Source organism: Mirounga leonina, unplaced genomic scaffold (assembly GCF_011800145.1).
Source record: "Mirounga leonina isolate KUSES-001 unplaced genomic scaffold, KU_Mleo_1.0 Mir_177, whole genome shotgun sequence".
NCBI classification, from domain to species: Eukaryota; Metazoa; Chordata; class Mammalia; order Carnivora; family Phocidae; genus Mirounga; species Mirounga leonina.
Genome location: NW_023270459.1, coordinates 5,248,024 through 5,263,886, shown reverse-complemented (window position 1 = coordinate 5,263,886; position 15,863 = coordinate 5,248,024). Strand labels below are relative to the sequence as shown.

Sequence of the window (15,863 nt, the reverse complement as noted above, 5' to 3'; positions counted from 1 at the left end):
GGGACTTGTATTAAAAACTGGATGTTTACCTTGACTGTTCTTTTTCTGTCTCTTAGTTCTTCACTCAGTGTGTCTAGATCACCATGCCCAACTCCTACTACCTTGACTCAGTCACCTTCTTCCCTGGCCTGCCTCTTACCTGTTTTCCTTACTTCCATTCCTGCTACACTGTGGGTCTGATCCTTTGTAAAGCTTGTCAAATGATGTCCTTCCACTGCTTGGAACCCTTCGATGGCTTCCTATCTCTCTCAGAAAACCAAAATTTTCACAAGGACTTACAAGTTTGTTTTTGTTTTTTAAGATTTTATTTATTTGACACAGACGGGGCAAGAGCACACAAGCAGGGGGAGCTGCAGGCAGAGGGACAGGGAGAAGCAGGCTCCCCACTGAGCAAGGAGTCTGATGCCTCCCAGGACACTGGGATCATGACCTGAGCCAAAGGCAGATTCTTTTTTTTTTTTTTAAGATTTTATTTATTTATTTGACAGAGAGAGACACAGTGAGAGAGGGAACACAAGCAGGGGGAGTGGGAGAGGGAGAAGCAGCCTTCCCCCTGAGGACCCTGGGATCATGACCTGAGCCGAAGGCAGACACTTAACTGACTGAGCCACCCAGGCGCCCCCGAAAGGCAGACTCTTAACCGACTGAGCCACGCAGGCAACCTGGATTTACAAGTTCTATGTGGTTTTGTTGCTTTCCTTCTCTCTGACCTCAGTTTCTCTTTCCTTCATTCACCCCACTCCAGCCACACGTGCCTCCTTCTGCTTCTGAAACACCTGAGCATGTTCGCAGGGGAATTTTCCAGCCGTTCTTCCCTTTGCCTGAACACTTTCCCCCCAGACATCTAATTGGCTGACTTCCTCACCTTCTTCAGGCTTTTGCTCAAAAAGTCACCTCCACTTGTCATTTCCCTTGGCCATTCTATTCAAAATTGCAACCCTGGGGCGCCTGGGTGGCTCCATGGGTTAAGCGTCTGCCTTCCTTTCGGGTCATGATCCCAGGGTCCTGGGACCAAGCCCCACATTGGGCTCCCTGCTCATCAGGGAGCCTGCTTCTTCCCCTCCCTCTGCCTCTCTCCCTTGCTTCTGCTCTCTCTCTCCCTCATGCTCTCTCTCTCAAATAAAATCTAAAAAAAAAAACTGCAATCCCAATTCCCATCACCCCTTCCAGCTTTCCTTTTGTCAGTAGCACCTACCTGCCTCTGACCCCCCCACACACATATTTTATTTATCACTTTGTATCCTCAACACCTGGAGCACGACCTGGGATGTGGAAGGTGCTGAATGAATGAATGGACGAAGGAAGCTGGCCGGGGCATGGGGAGCTCGGCCTCTTTACCGCAGTCACTTCCAATCATAGGCTGGCCGACCAAGTGGCTGACCTGTTGCAAGGAGAGACAAGCTAAGGCCCCAGAGCTGCAGATGCTGCCAAGGTCGCCCCGAGGGCGCGGACAGCGTGGGGGGAGGGGGCGGGCGGGGCGGGGCGGACGCTGCGCCTGCGCCATAAAGGCCGCTGCGCGCACCCGGCCTCCGCTAGCTGCGCACCGCCCACCCCCTCTTCCTCCTCCAAGCTCGTCCAAGCCCGTGTACCCCGCTGCTGTCGCCATGGCCGCGCTCACCCAGAATCCGCAGTTCCAGAAGCTGCTGAAATGGCACCGCGAGCACGGCTCTGATCTCAACTTGCGTCGCCTTTTCGAGGGGGACAAGGAACGCTTCAGCCACTTCAGGTGCGCGCGCGGGGCCACAGGCGGGGCGCGGCCGGGCGGGAGCTGGATCCGGGCGCACGGGGTCAGGTGTGCAGGCCCGGGGTCGGCACGGCGCGGCCGGCGGTCCTTGGCGGGGGTCCTCGGCCGTCCTCGGCGGGGGTTCTCGGCCGCCCCCGCCACGGATCGGGGCCCAGGCCTCCGTTCGTCCTTGACGCCTCCTTGAAGGAGGTTCCTGGGGGGCTCGCGGGCTCGCCGGAGGGCTCGGCACCCGGGCTGCTTAGTCATGAGAAGCCGGCTCCTCCGCGACTGCGTCTCTGCAGGGGCCTCTCTCTCTCCACCTCTTGTCGCCCCCCCCCCGCCCCTGTCCTCCTAGCCCCTGCCATTTGAGAAGGGACTCCTTCCGCAGTTGTGGGCAGGGGCCCTCGCTGACGCAGGAGGCGGGGTAAGGGCTGTCGCCTTCCCCCCGCTCCTGGCCCCGAGCGGGTGGGGACGTCCGCGAGGTGCCATCAGGCTGCGCAGGCCTGGGGGATTTGCAGGGAGCCGTGGGGGAAGGGTGGAGATGAGGGGGCATGATTTCTGCGAAAGAGGCTCGGTGTGGAGCCCCATGAACGACCAGGAAATGGAAGGAAGTCTGTTGGAGGAAATCTTGGGGGGGGGGCAGGAATCTCGGGGTGCTCTGGTGACTGGTGCGGGTGTGTTGGGGAGGGGGCGTCTGTGGCTCCGGACTGGAAGTCCCCATGGCCAGCCCTGCCTTCTGAGTCCGCCCCTGAGAGAGTCGCAGCGTGGAGGCTCTAGGAGGGAATGGTCACTCCCCTGGCTAGGCAGGGGCTGTGCACCCAGCTGTTTGTCTTCGCCGGTTTAGCAGAGGAATGGCTCCTCAGGAGGGGTCTGCACCTCCCTTCTGCGAGGGTGGTCCCTTTCACTATGCTGCCGCTGCTGGTGGGCAGACAGGTGAGGGACACCACCACGGTGCTGGGCAGCTGAGGCTTGTTTGGGGTGTGGCTCGGGGGGATGTTTTTCTCTGGATGCAGCTCTGGTCAGAGAATAGGTAGGGGAGAACTGGGGTGTGGCCATTGGTTTCTGCCATCTTTTTCAGCTTGAACCTGAACACCAACCATGGGCATATTCTGGTGGATTACTCAAAGAACCTTGTGACCGAAACTGTGATGCAGATGCTGGTGGACCTGGTAATGTTCTGCTGTGGGGGGCTTGACCTGTGACCCACGGCTTGGCAAGTGAGCTGGGCTCCTGGGAGCCCCCGGTCCTTGAGCAGCTTTATTTCCTTCTCTCGGTGGACCTCGGTCACTGCCTCTGTGCCAGTGTAGGGCTCTGAGCTCCTGCCCCCTGGCTCAGGTTCTGACCAGCATCCCAGGGGACCCAGGGCAGACCCTTTGCAGGCAGCGGGGGAGGGCAGCAGGCTGCAGCCATCTGTCAGCCCCATTGGGGGCTGCATCAAGCCCAGAGCTTGGTGGCCTGCGCTCTTGGTCGCCAGTGTGGATGGGATCAAGCCTTAGCATCTTCTCCTCTCAGGCCAAGTCCAGGGGTGTGGAGGCTGCCCGGGAGCGCATGTTCAGCGGCGAGAAGATCAACTTCACAGAGGTGAGCTGGTCTGTGGACGGCAGACACTGCCTACCCTTCAGGGCCTCTTCCTTCCCTTTGGGGTTCATCTGACTGAGAGCATCACACTGTGTCTTCATCTCCCTTCTTAAGCAATGTTTTTGCCTAACGAGGGGCATGAAAGCCTGTTTCCTAGGGTGGGTTGCAGGGCCGTGGGGTGCATCCTCCCCGGGACTGGCTGTCTCGATCTGGTGAGCGTGGAATGGCTCCCAGTGTCTGCCTGGGGAGAGCACGTCTCAGGCTTGCAGGGAGATGGCTTCTCAAGGCATGCTTAGAAAACTTACCTCGGGGCTATCTTTGCTGCATGTTTTTTTAGTGAAAAGAGGAATCTTAGGACATAAGCTCCGCTTCCTCTGTGGTACAGTCAGTAAGAAGCAGCGATAAGGCCAGGGCTTGGGGGCCCTGTTCCTGAATTGCTGTGGCAGCCTGGGGGCATAATAATCACTGGGTGCTCAGAGTCTCTTACTCACAGGGTTAGCATTCTCTTTTTATGCCCCAGGAAGCTGAGGTTCAGAGGGCAAATCACTTACCCGAGACATCATATCTGTAAGAGACAGAGGTTTCAAACTCCACTTGTCTTGCTGCTGGCTAAGGGAGGCTGCAGTCAAGGAGGGCTTCCTGGAGGAGTGCATTTTCCTATGGAATGGGGGACAGGAGTGAAGTTGGGCAGGGTGAGGGCAGAGTGGCATGAAGTTCTCCACCTTAGTGGGCCTCTCCTTGGTTTGGAGTCCAGCGACCATCCCTTTCCTGCCCACCTGGAGTCTTTAGATCTGTTTCCTTCAAGGGCTCCTCTCCCGGCTTCAGCTTGATGGGACTGTTGCTCTCACATGACAAGGCCAGCTTCTTGGCACCTGTCACAGGCCTACAGGTGCATTTGGTTTTTGGCAGTTAGCATGATGGGGCTGCTTGGCGAGGGCCGTTTGAGTTGCCTGCTTTGCTCCACATCCAGGCGGCTGGGCGTACTTTTTAGAAGGGGCTGGCAAAGACACCAATGTGCTCTCATGTAGACAATGAGACCAGCCTTAACGAACCCTGGTCCTCTGAAGCTGTTTATTGCTGTGTTGTCCCCATTCTCTGCCTTTGCTCACTCTGTTCCTCTTTCCCTGGCTTTTCATGCCCTGAACAGCTACGGGCCCTCTGGGCTTGTTCTGGGCTTCTCCAGGTCTCCCTCCCCTTGTGACTGTCAGTAGACCTCGGGGGGGTGTGTCCAGTGGAGTGAGGGCCATGTTGCACCGGGCCCTCACTGCCCCAGCCGGGGTGGCTGCCCTGGGGTGGGGGTCTTCACGCACTGACTGTCGTCCCCAGGATCGGGCGGTGCTGCACGTGGCCTTGCGGAACCGGGCGAACACACCCATTCTGGTAGATGGCAAGGATGTGATGCCAGAGGTCAACAGGGTCCTGGAGAAGATGAAGTCTTTCTGCCAGGTAGGCCGCTGCTGCGCTGGACGTGCCTTTGGCCACGCGTGTGCGCGTGGGTCTGGGAATCTGGGGGCCTTGCTTGGAGAGGACCCACGGCCTCACTGCAGCCTGAGGTGGAGGCGATCTGCGGGATCACCCCGTGTTCTGAGGGAATTTCCCTGCCCCTGTGGTGAAGGAACCTACCGCGGGCGGCCACAGAGCAGCCTTCTCGCCGAACTCTAGACACCTGTGGGCTCGTGGTGACCATCCAGCCAGGGCGGAGATCCAAAAAGAAAAGCGAGGCCCCTGAGGGGTGGGATAGTAGGGGAGAGACTTGCCTTTTCTAATCTTTTTAGCGATATGCCTTCCTTTTCTAGGCTGGAACTAGATAAAATCAGTGTGTTAACATTTGCTTGGCCGTACCCCCAGCCAACTCTCCAGAAGCCGCATTTATAGGGTTTCCTGTGAGATCTTCTGGAAGCTTCCTGTGCGTGTGCTATGTATGTGTACATCTGTGTCCTCCTCTTTGAAACACGTGTGCACATGTATTCACACACACGGGTTCATTTTTACCTACTCTCCTGCAGCCTATTTGTACTTATAAATAAGTAAGATATGTCTCTGGGTCCGTGTTGATGCTCATAACCGTGCCCCCTTTTCCTGTTGGGGGGTGGTGGTGTAGGGATTGCCTCAACCAGCTAGCTATTTCCCCATGTCAACCACTGTTACCGCAGTGTCTATCCCAGGGGTGATTCTGCAAGGGTTAGGGGCCATCCTCAAGCCTGGGGTGCGGGGGTCATGTGTGTGCATGTGCACATTGTACGTATGGGCTGTGCACGCTCTGGGAGTGATAATCTGGGCTCTAGGCCGCTTGTCCCTGGAACCAGCGGCCCCTGCCGGTGGCTGGTCCAAGTCTGGTTGCTTTGGCTCAGAGCCACTTCAGACCTCAGATGGCAGCAGTGATCTGACCGTCAATCCTGGAGGCCTGATAGCCAAGTGAGCGGGACTCCCGCGGGTGAGGACAGGTTGGCAGCCTGCTGGGAGTCTGGATTCCAGAATGTCCCTTAACGCTGGTCAGCGCCTGTGTGCCGGGTGTAGGGAAGGGCCTTCCCCGTCATCGGTGGCGAGTGGTGGAGCTGACGTGCGGCAGAAGCTCATCGAACGTGTGCGTGCTCAGGTCGGCTGTGTGGAGAGCGTGGTCCTGGCTGTCTGGGAAGCTATTTCCAGGAAAGCCCGCCCTTACAGCTGGCTTCAAGATACCTGACTCGGCGAATGGGGTATTTATAGTTCAAAAAATGCTACTGAGTGGCAGCAGTTACACGTAAGGAACACTCCCCAGTGGCTGTGCTCTTACAAGTTCGCCAAGGTTGGGTTGAGGATGTTCACCATGATCTTGTCTAGTGGTAGAAATCAAAAACAACCTGAGCTTGGGGCGCCTGGCGGGCTCAGTCGGTGGAGCATGTGACTCTTGATCTCGGGCGTGAGTTCGAGCCCCACGTCGGGTGTAGACATGGCTTAAACATAAAATCTTTTAAAAAATTTTATTTAAAAATTAAACAAACGGGCACCTGGGGGGCTCAGTCGGTTAAGCGTCTGCCTTCGGCTCAGGTCATGATCCCAGGGTCCTGGGATCGAGCCCCGTGTCGGGCTCCCTGCCCAGCGGGGAGCCTCCTTCTCCCTCTCCCTCTGCCTGCCGCTCCCCCTGCTTGTGCACGTGTTCTCTCTCTCTCTGTCAAATAAATAAATAAAATTTAAAAATAGAATAAAATAAAAATTAAACACACAACCCGAGCCCATTTATCAGAGTACTGATTAGTGACGTCAGCGTATGTTCACACGGTGTGGTCCCAGGCACCAGCAGATATGAGGCAGCTGTGGTTACATTGAGCTGCCACACCGTGCAGGATGTGCTATGAAGTTCAAAGTGGAAGTTGCCGAATGGGCACGTGTTGTAAAACGCCATTGGGTCAGATAAAGGGTGTGTGTAAACTTATTTTTTTTTTTAAGATTTTTTTTTTTTTTTTTTTTTTGACAGAGACACAGCGAGAGAGGGAACACAAGCAGGGGGAGTGGGAGAGGGAGAAGCAGGCTTCCCGCAGAGCGGGAAGCCCGATGCGGGGCTTGATCCCGGGACTCTGGGATCGTGACCTGAGCCAAAGACCAGACGCTTAATGACTGAGCCACCCGGGCGCCCCGGGTGTGTGTAATCCTATTAAAGACCTACAATTTTCTTCTCTGGGATGCTTTAATGTACCGAAACTTTAATGGTGAGGTTAAGGGTTGAGAAGCTGAGCAACTTTATTTCTGTATTGATGGAAAATTTCCCATGGCAATTGATTGTCGTATATAAAAAAAACAAAACAAAAATAAACAAAAAACGTTGCTGGCTGTTACTGGTTTTGGGAAAGATCTATTTACTAGTTTTCTATTGATGTGTAATAAATGGTTCCAAAACTTAGCGTCTGTCAACAAAAGTCAACATTCCTGTGGATCAGGATTGGCCGTGGCTGTGCAGGCTGGTTCTGGTCTCCTAAGGTTGTAGACAAGATGTTGGCCAAGGTTAGCAGTCCCCTGAAGGCTTGATGGATGGAGCCTGGAGTATCCGCTTCCAAGATGACTCGCTAGCAATTAGTGCTGGCTTTTGGGAGGCTTTAGTTCCTTACCTTGTGGACCTCTCTAGAGGCTGAGTGTCCTCATCACAAGACAGCTGATTTCCCCAAATGAGGGATCCAAGAGAGCTTAGCAAGGCAGAGTGCCTCAAGGTCCTTTATTACTTTGAAGTAGCATCAGAAATTACATCTGTCATTTCTGTAATACCCTGTTGGTTGTACAGGTCACCTCTGATCAAAGTAGGAGGGGACAGCACAAGGACATGAATGCAATGCCAAGAGGTGAGGACCATTGGGAACCATCTTGGAAGCTGGCTACATAGCCTGCCTTCAGGCTCCCAGTGATTCATGTTCCTTCCACATGGAGAATACCTTCCTCACCTTCTCCTAAGGCCATATCCCATTACAGTGTCAGCCAGAAGTCAAGAGCCTCCTCATGTAAATTAGGTACAAACATAGTAGTTCCTGCATTTCTCTTATTTTTATTTTTTTATCTTTTTAAGATTTTATTTATTTATTTGACAGAGAGAGAGACAGCGAGAGAGAGAACACAAGCAGGGGAGTGGGAGAGGGAGAAGCAGGCTTCCCGCGGAGCAGGGAGCCCGATGCAGACCTTGATCCCGGGATCCTGGGATCATGACCTAAGCCGAAGGCAGATACTTAATGACTGAGCCCCCCAGGTGGCCCAGAAGCCTTATCTTTGACCAAAATGTTTTCTGTGTTACCACCTTAGGTCTTTTGGAGGTCCAAGCAAAGGAAGGTTTTACAGCTACATCCTCTGCTTCCTCTTCATACTTTGCTTTTTGTTACAGCTTCCTGCGTTTGATCTTTGCCAAGGAGCCATCTCTTAATTTTAGCATCTCTTGTTGCCTAAAGAAGCTGGGAATTTCTAAACCCAACAATTCTGGCTTTTTTTTTTTAGGATTTTTTATTTATTAGAGAGCGCGCGCGCGCACAAGTTGGGGGGAGGGGCAGAGGGAGAAGCAGACTCCCCGCTGAGCAGGGGAGGGAGCATGAGAGGGAGGAGAAGCGAGGGAGAGAGAAAAGCAGACTCCCCACTGAATGCAAAGCTGGAAGCGGGGCTCAATCCCAGGATCCTGGGATCATGACCTGAGCTAAAGACAGACGCTTAACCGACTGAGCCGCCTAGGCGTCCCCCTGGCTTTTTTTGTTTGTTTGCTTGAAAGTTCTTCCTTTATTTCTCTTTTCTTGCATTTTATTGTAAGCACCAGGAAGCCAGGCGGTTCCTTTGACACGACTAACAGGTTATTGTATCCCAATGGGTGCAGAGGTTGGCCTTATTCAGCTTGGGGGTGCTATAAGGAGGGGAAAATATGCCAGGAGACAGGAATCGGTGGGGTCCACGTAGGGGCTGGCTGCATGTCTGATAGCCCTGTCCCTGGCACAGACCAGTCCCAGGAGTTGGCCTTTCACCTGTCTCGGTCTCTTATACCTTAGGTTCTGCTGAGAGTTTGCCTTTGTTTTGCGAATTCCTGAGAGGTGGGACTGTCCCCCACTTTGCTAATGATGAAATGGGGTCTAGCTGGGGGTGAGTGCGGCAGGGAGCTGCTGGTGTGGTCTCAGGAAGCCCCCGCGAACACCTGGACGTTGGACCTGAGGTGCGAGGGTGCTTTTGAGCAGCGGTTTATCCTGGGGGCTTTGAGCTGAACGCATCCCCCCTTTCCACTCTGTTTCAGCGAGTCCGGAGCGGTGACTGGAAGGGGTACTCGGGCAAGCCCATCACGGACGTCATTAACATTGGCATTGGCGGCTCTGACCTGGTGAGGAGGACTCCCTAGGGATGGGGTGAGGGGGCCCACCCAGAGCCTTGGTTTTTCCAGGGTGAGACCTGGCTTCCCCATCTCTGTGGGCCCTGGAATCTTGTTTTCTGATGCGGCGGTTCCCCATAGGGACCCCTCATGGTGACTGAAGCCCTTAAGCCGTACTCTTCAGGAGGTCCCCGGGTTTGTTTTGTCTCCAACATCGATGGGACCCACATCGCCAAAACTCTGGCCACTCTGAACCCTGAGTCGTCCCTGTTCATCATTGCCTCCAAGGTATGGGCCTTGGTCCTGGCCTGGCTCCCCAGCCCTGGGTGGGGGCGGTGCTGGGTGGATGCTTTGCCGCTATCCCCAGGCTCACTGTGCTTTGTGGATCGGGTCAGCCCCGCTGCCCTCAGACTGTTCTTGGCAGGTGGCAAACAAAGTTTCCTGATGAAAGCCTGAACTAGTCAGTTAGAACCTTCATTTTAAGACCACATCCATTTGCTTTCTGGGATCTGTGCCCAGGCTGGGACTGTTTTTGTCTTTCTGAGACCTCTGTGCTTAATGTCTGCTCCTTTCTGATTGCAGAGCCATGCCCAGATAACATAAGGGTTTTGTTTGTTGTCATTTACGCCCTGTTTACTCACATCGATGCACATAAAATATTAAGAATTCCATCTGAATTCTGAGATCACAGCCTAGCCTGGGCTGAAGGGAGCCCCAGGTGTGGCCACAGCCCCTTTCCTGGCAGATGCTCTGGCCTTTGACCTGTGGTGGAGGAATGGGGCTGCGGGTGGGGGTTGTGGCTTTTACTAGGATTCCTGTTCCTCTGCTTGTGAAGTCCTGGAATCCCAGGATGGTGGTATTACCCCTTCCAGGCCCGTGCCCAGACACAGCCACTCACTGTGGCTTTGTGGATAGGTGGGTGGAGGTTAGGTGGGGTGACTGTCACTGCTCGTGGGCACCCCCATGGCCTCTGCCACTGGGCCCTGGCTTCTAGGCCACACTGAGCCCGAGCTGGGACCGACTGCTATACCTTCTGGCCGCAGACCTTTACCACCCAGGAGACCATCACGAATGCGGAGACAGCGAAGGAGTGGTTTCTCCTGTCGGCCAAGGACGTGAGTGCTGGGGTGGGTGGTGGGCAGTGCGTGTGCTGGGAAGGGCTCCCATCCACCTGAGTGGCCAAGCTAATGCTGTCGCCCTATTTCTCCCAAAGTTGACAGCAGGAGGCAGCCTCTCTTGGTGCCTGCTTTTTCGTTTAGGCATTTGGCTTTGCCAGTCCCAGACATGTCAGATGTGCCAGAACCCGCTCAAATTAGCTGAAGGCACTTCAAGGCCCCTTGGCCTGGGAGGATCCTCTCTACCCCCCTGCCACACCCACTTTACAGGGGAGGGAACCTGGGCCTTGTGTGCCTGGGAGGTAGGATGGGCCTCTGACTCTTCTGTCCTCTTGACCTTGACATGGGGCTCCTCTAATAACCTCAGAGCCAAGGACTGGGAATAATCAGTGCCACCCAGGGCCTCGGTTTCTCCAGAGATGGGAGGCTCACTACCCTTGGGTGGCCCCCTGGGATGGGTTTGGTGTAACCTGGCTCTGTCTCTTGTAGCCTTCTGCAGTTGCGAAGCACTTTGTTGCCCTGTCTACCAACACGGTAAGTGCCCACGTGGGCTCCCAGACGTCCTGGTCACGTCAAGGTCATGGCCTATCAGAATATTCAAGTCGAGTTGTGGTTCACAGGCCTGGGGATCTTGGCTCGGCTGATGGGATAGAAGGGTCGGTTGCCTGTGAGGGATGTGAGCTGCAAACCATCCCTTTTGCATCCTCCCATCAAATCTCTGTAGCTCCAAAGAGGGATCCGGTTGGCTGTGTCCACCTCCCAGGCCTGACTGATGTCCAGAACACACATACCCACACACATGACCTCCTTTGGCCTCTACCAGCCTGCCCTTGGCCTCTCCCCGCATGGGATGTGTGGGGTAGGGGTGGGGGTGCATCCCATTTCTTACATAAGGAGGTTAAGCCCCACTGAAGGATTTTTTGCCCGGTGACTGCATGAGTCAGTGGAGCTGGGAGGAGGACGAGGTCCCCTGCCTGCCATTTGTCCCGGTCTGCCTGGCCTGAGGCTGTGTGAGGTGTGGGGTGGGGTTGTGGGGCTGGGCGGAGCTGTGTGCCCGGGGTAACAAACCAGGTGAACACTTGCTGTGTGGTGGGCTTTGTACGGGGCTGTGTCAGAACTGGAACCACTCTCAGGTTGTCCTGACCACTCCCTCCCCCCTCCTCTGCCCCTCTTGTCCAACCCCCACCCCTGCCTCCAGTGCTGACCTGCCCAGGGAGGGGAGACAGGAGGACATCTTAAGGCGTCTCCTTAGGGACGGCATAAGGGGTCGCTGACCCTGTCTGCCCAGGGGACAGGGCACCCACGGGGTAGGATTGGTTATCTCCTGAAGGCTTCCTGGGGCAGAGTCCGCATCTCTGCTATTGGAAGGACTGGACAGGTGTCCTGGCTGGGTGACAGCTGGCCTGGGATGTGGCCCCCGCTCTGCTCGGGCTCCAGCCTTGGGCTCAGTTTCCCACATGTCCTGCATGGGTCAGTGTCTGTACCCCGACAGGTCCAGGTGGCTCCTCTTGCAGGGCAGTGTGAGGGGCTTCACAGGCACCAGGCCATGGGTGTTGCTGGATGGGAGCTGGCCTTGTGTCCAGTTCTGGGGGTGGCCGCTGCCGGTTCTTGCCCCGGACTGACAGGCCGCTCCAGTCCCACCCCGTCCGTCCGCAGCGTGGACAGCGTGACGCCTGGCACCCTGGAGCTCCTGTTCTCATCCAGCTAACGTAGGTTTTTTTCCTTTTCTCCCTTTGCCCCTTTTTAGACCAAAGTGAAGGAGTTTGGGATTGACCCTCAAAACATGTTCGAGTTCTGGGATGTAAGTAAAGGCACTTCCTTGCGCTGGGGGAATTATGTGTCCTGGGTCAAGGCATGACCACCGTGCCACAGATGAGGGGCCTGTGAGGTCAGGTCAACCTTTATTGAGCACCTGCTGCATGCCTGGCTTTGGGAAGGGCTGAGAGGCCCTCAGGGAGGCTTGTGGGCAGGACCAGCCCCGTCGGGAGGAGGGCTCCACTTCCAGCAGGGCGAGCTGAGCTTGCAGGGCCAGGCCAACACTCCCCGGGGTGTCTGCCAGCAGCACCCCCGGGGGGGTAACTGGAGCTACCCCTCCCCCCTCACTAAACTGAGGTTGTGAGTTACTCTCAGTGATGGCCTTTCTCTGAACTTGTAGCCGCAGTCTCTAAAGGCCACAGGGCAGGGTGAGGCAGGAGGTGCGACTGGGCAGGCCCGGTCAGGAGGTGTGGGAACAGCTGCAAGGTGGCAGAGAGGTGGCGCCAGGCCTGGGGCCTGCCTGGGGCCTTGTCAGGCAGCTTGCAGAGCAAACCGTGCCTGAGAGGCCGAGCTGGGGCCAGTCTGGCGGGGGGTCGTCACAGACTCCTCTCTGCAACAGCCACGGCTGGTGTCAGGCAGCAAGCAGCGAGCGGGACCTTGCCTTGCGGCTGGCCTTGGGAGAGGGGCTCCGGCTGTGGGATGCAGGGTGCAGTGTGGGTGCTGGGAAGGCAGGGGGCGCTGTTCTAACACGTGACTGGGGCAGGCGCACCAGGGAGGCCATTGTCCAGTTGGGGGTTTCCCACTGGGGCTGTTTCCAGGCCTTTAGACCGGAAGCTCTTTGCTTGGTGGCAGCATCCACAGATGGGATCTCCTCTGAAAACTCGAAAGGCCTTGGAGTCTGGGAGAACATTAAGCCCTAAATGTTCTGAGGCAACTGTTGTGTGTAATGAGTTAACTTCTTTCTAGAATGGGACTAATTATGTACCATCCTTGGAAGAATCGAGAAGTCACTCAAATCACTTTCTGCATCCTGTGGCTCAGATGAGGAACCCCGGTCGAGAGAGATCGGGCAGCTTCTGACAAATGTTGCATGTCTAAGAAAGTAGGGGAGGCACCTGCTACCTCTTCTCTGGGATCTGGAGCCTCAACAGGTGGTGGTCAGGAACAAGAGGGTCTCCTGCTAGCCAAAACCCTGTGTGGGGTTTTCTCACTGCCCATAACTGCCCAGCATGTAGAGGTGATGGGGAAGGGGGCGGCTTAGGGCGAGGCCCAGGCCTCTCAGGTAAGGCCTGGGAATGACAGTTGGGCACATGAATGTGGGGCTGGGGCTGGATAGTGAGGCCTGAGTGGCCGAGGTGGGCACAATGAAGGCCTCCTGGGCCAGGCCAGACAAACTACATACACAGTGGCTGGAAGAGGGTCCTGCCCGGGTCGCTAAGTATGTATATTGTTTTGAATCAAGAAGGTGACATCTGAGGAGCCTGGGACAGGTGAAATTTCTGGAGCTAGTATCTCTTAGGCGAGATGGAGGGTCAGGACAGACATAGGGATATTGTGCTGGCTCTGAGGTAAGATCAGAAGAGGCCAGTCTGGTAGGGGAACATACAAGTGGGGAAGCCTGGTTAGTTAGAGTCAGTCATGGGGTAGCTTCGTGTCAGGATCAGGCAGTAATAATAATTTAGTAGTAAATTGTGGGGTTTCTCAGGGCTCAGCCAGAGTTAGCACACATGGGAGAGCTGACTTTGGCTGGTGGGGTCTGAAGACGAGCCACGATAGGTACAGGTGAGTTCTGAGGAGCCAGAACAGGTAAAGGTACTGATGAGGTCTGAATTCTGGAGGACACAGGTATTTCGAGATGGTTTGAGGAGCCAGAGTCACATACAGGTACTTTAACCTGGATCTGTGAGTTGAAGTCCCTGGCATGGGACGGGTGTATACACTGGGGTCTGTCCAGCTGGTTCTGCAAAGTGAGTGTCAGGTAATGGGTGTCTGATTATTTAAATGAGGTGATTAAAACTTAGAATTAGGCAAACCTAGATAGTCCCCCGAGTCACGTCAGCTACCTGGCTCTTGGCATCCTGACCAGGTGTGATAAGCAGAGTTCAGGGGTTGCAGAGGCCTTTGAGGACCTACAACCAGCCCAAGGTTCTGGCACTGGGTTCTGGCTGGGGTGGGACTCAAGGGGCCCAGGTGAGTAAAAGGTAGGAATACACTGAGTTATAAAAGGTAAGGACTGGGGAGTTGGGGGGCAGGTGAAGAACAGACAGGAACTACATTGGTAAGGTGTAGTCCGAGAGGCTTGTGGTAGATAAAGACCTCGAGAACCACGTCTACAGGGTGAGATGTCTGAGGCTCAAGTCTCTCAGGCACCAAGGGGCTCTCACCAGTTTTCCCTCAGGCTGAGGTAAGCAGCCAGGAGCAGTCTGGTCTGAGGGAGGTGTCCGTTCAAGTTAGGTTTGTACAGTGGAGTCTGCCGGGGGGGCAGGGCGGGGGCTGCAGAACCTCATCCGTCTGAGGTCACAGGAGCTGGAATCAGACAAGGTCTATATAACTAGGTTTCTTAGGGAGGCCTGAGGAGCCAAGATGAGGTACGTATAGGTAGAAATGGGTTGCTCAGGTAAGGATACTGGAGCCGAAGAAGGGCAGACATAGCTGAGTCTGACAAGTGAGGACTAGAAATCCATGATTGGGTCCAGGTGAGAACTGTGCCCTCAGGGGATATCTAGCGGTTCTGGTGATGCGTAGGTTGATGATCCTGGACGTGGTCCTGGGTCCTCTGGGGAAAGACAAAAGCTAGAGTCAGGCAGAGGGATGGGGAACTGCATGCATCCGAAAGGTGTATGAGTTCTGGGTCTAGCTCAGGTATGTAGAACAGGTTTGTCAGGTGGGGCTTGAGAGGGGAGGTGAGATTCAGGTTTGTACTTTTGGATCTCGAATAGGTAAGGTCTGAATTGCTGAGGTCGGGCCCTGGTTTGTATTCTGAACCTGAGGAGTTGGGGCCAAGTGTAGATGGGTAGAGCTGAGTTTTTCAGGTAACATCTGTGAAACCAAGGGTGAGCAGAGGTAGGTTGACCTGAAGAACCATGGTTAGGTTCACTTAATTCTGTCTTGCCATTGAGTTTAGGTATAGGTAGGTAGATCAGATCTGTCAGGTAAGGCCTAAGGAGGCCATGTAAGGTTTATCTAGAAAGAACGCTATGTCTTAGATGATTTCTGAGGTAATGAAGTGACATCAGGAAGGTAGGGCTTGGTCTCTCAGGTGAGAGCTCAGGAGCCAGGATTGAGTGCAAGTGCCTAGATCTGGATCTCCTAGGTTAAGGTCAAGGTAGGCAGACAGAATTGCACCTGTAGCTTTGCCTATCTTATAGAGCTGTCTTGCAAGGCTGACGAGTTGTGGTCAGGTACAGATATGTGGAATTGAGTTTCTCAGGTAAGGTCTACGGAGTTTGTATCTGGCACGGGTTTGTATCCTTGGTACTGTCCATATGAGTTAAGCACAGGTGCGTACAGCAGGGTTTGTCAGGTAAACTCTATGCCAAGATCAGGGCAGGTGCATAATACTTGGTCTGTCCAGTGAGATCTAAAAAGTCACAGTTGAGTCCAGGTAAGAGCCAAATGTCTTAGATGTAAGCAACTGAGAGGAGGTACAGGTAAGCAGAGCTAGCCCACTACGTAGTGTCAGGAGCCACGAGCAAGCACAGGTAGGTAGATCTGGCCTGGCAGGTGAGGTCTAAGGACCCAGGGTCCAGCCCAGGTAGGCAGAACTGGCCCACCAGGTGAGGTCTGAGGAACCAGGATCAAGCACAGACAGGTAGAGCTGGCCCACCAGGTGAGGTCTGAAGAACCAAGGTCAAGCACAGGTAGGTAGAACTGGCCCACCAGGTATGGTCTGAGG

General features: G+C 55.0%; 1 protein-coding gene and 1 long non-coding RNA gene across 2 annotated transcripts in view; both read left to right on the top strand.

Annotated features, from left to right (window-relative positions):
* The first annotated feature begins 1,519 nt into the window (after positions 1 to 1,519).
* The window catches only part of GPI (glucose-6-phosphate isomerase), a 23,305-nt gene continuing 8,961 nt past the window's right edge, over positions 1,520 to 15,863 (top strand). The window contains exons 1-9 of the mRNA XM_035023480.1: positions 1,520 to 1,726; positions 2,802 to 2,892; positions 3,236 to 3,304; positions 4,628 to 4,747; positions 9,027 to 9,110; positions 9,240 to 9,386; positions 10,142 to 10,213; positions 10,703 to 10,747; positions 11,961 to 12,014. Coding sequence (XP_034879371.1) covers positions 1,605 to 1,726; positions 2,802 to 2,892; positions 3,236 to 3,304; positions 4,628 to 4,747; positions 9,027 to 9,110; positions 9,240 to 9,386; positions 10,142 to 10,213; positions 10,703 to 10,747; positions 11,961 to 12,014 — 804 coding nt within the window. The 5' untranslated portion in view covers positions 1,520 to 1,604. The remainder of the gene's footprint in view (positions 1,727 to 2,801; positions 2,893 to 3,235; positions 3,305 to 4,627; positions 4,748 to 9,026; positions 9,111 to 9,239; positions 9,387 to 10,141; positions 10,214 to 10,702; positions 10,748 to 11,960; positions 12,015 to 15,863) is intronic.
* The window catches only part of LOC118022718, a 6,582-nt gene continuing 2,739 nt past the window's right edge, over positions 12,021 to 15,863 (top strand). Inside the window, exon 1 of the long non-coding RNA XR_004682550.1 lies at positions 12,021 to 15,817. This is a non-coding gene — a long non-coding RNA (uncharacterized LOC118022718). The remainder of the gene's footprint in view (positions 15,818 to 15,863) is intronic.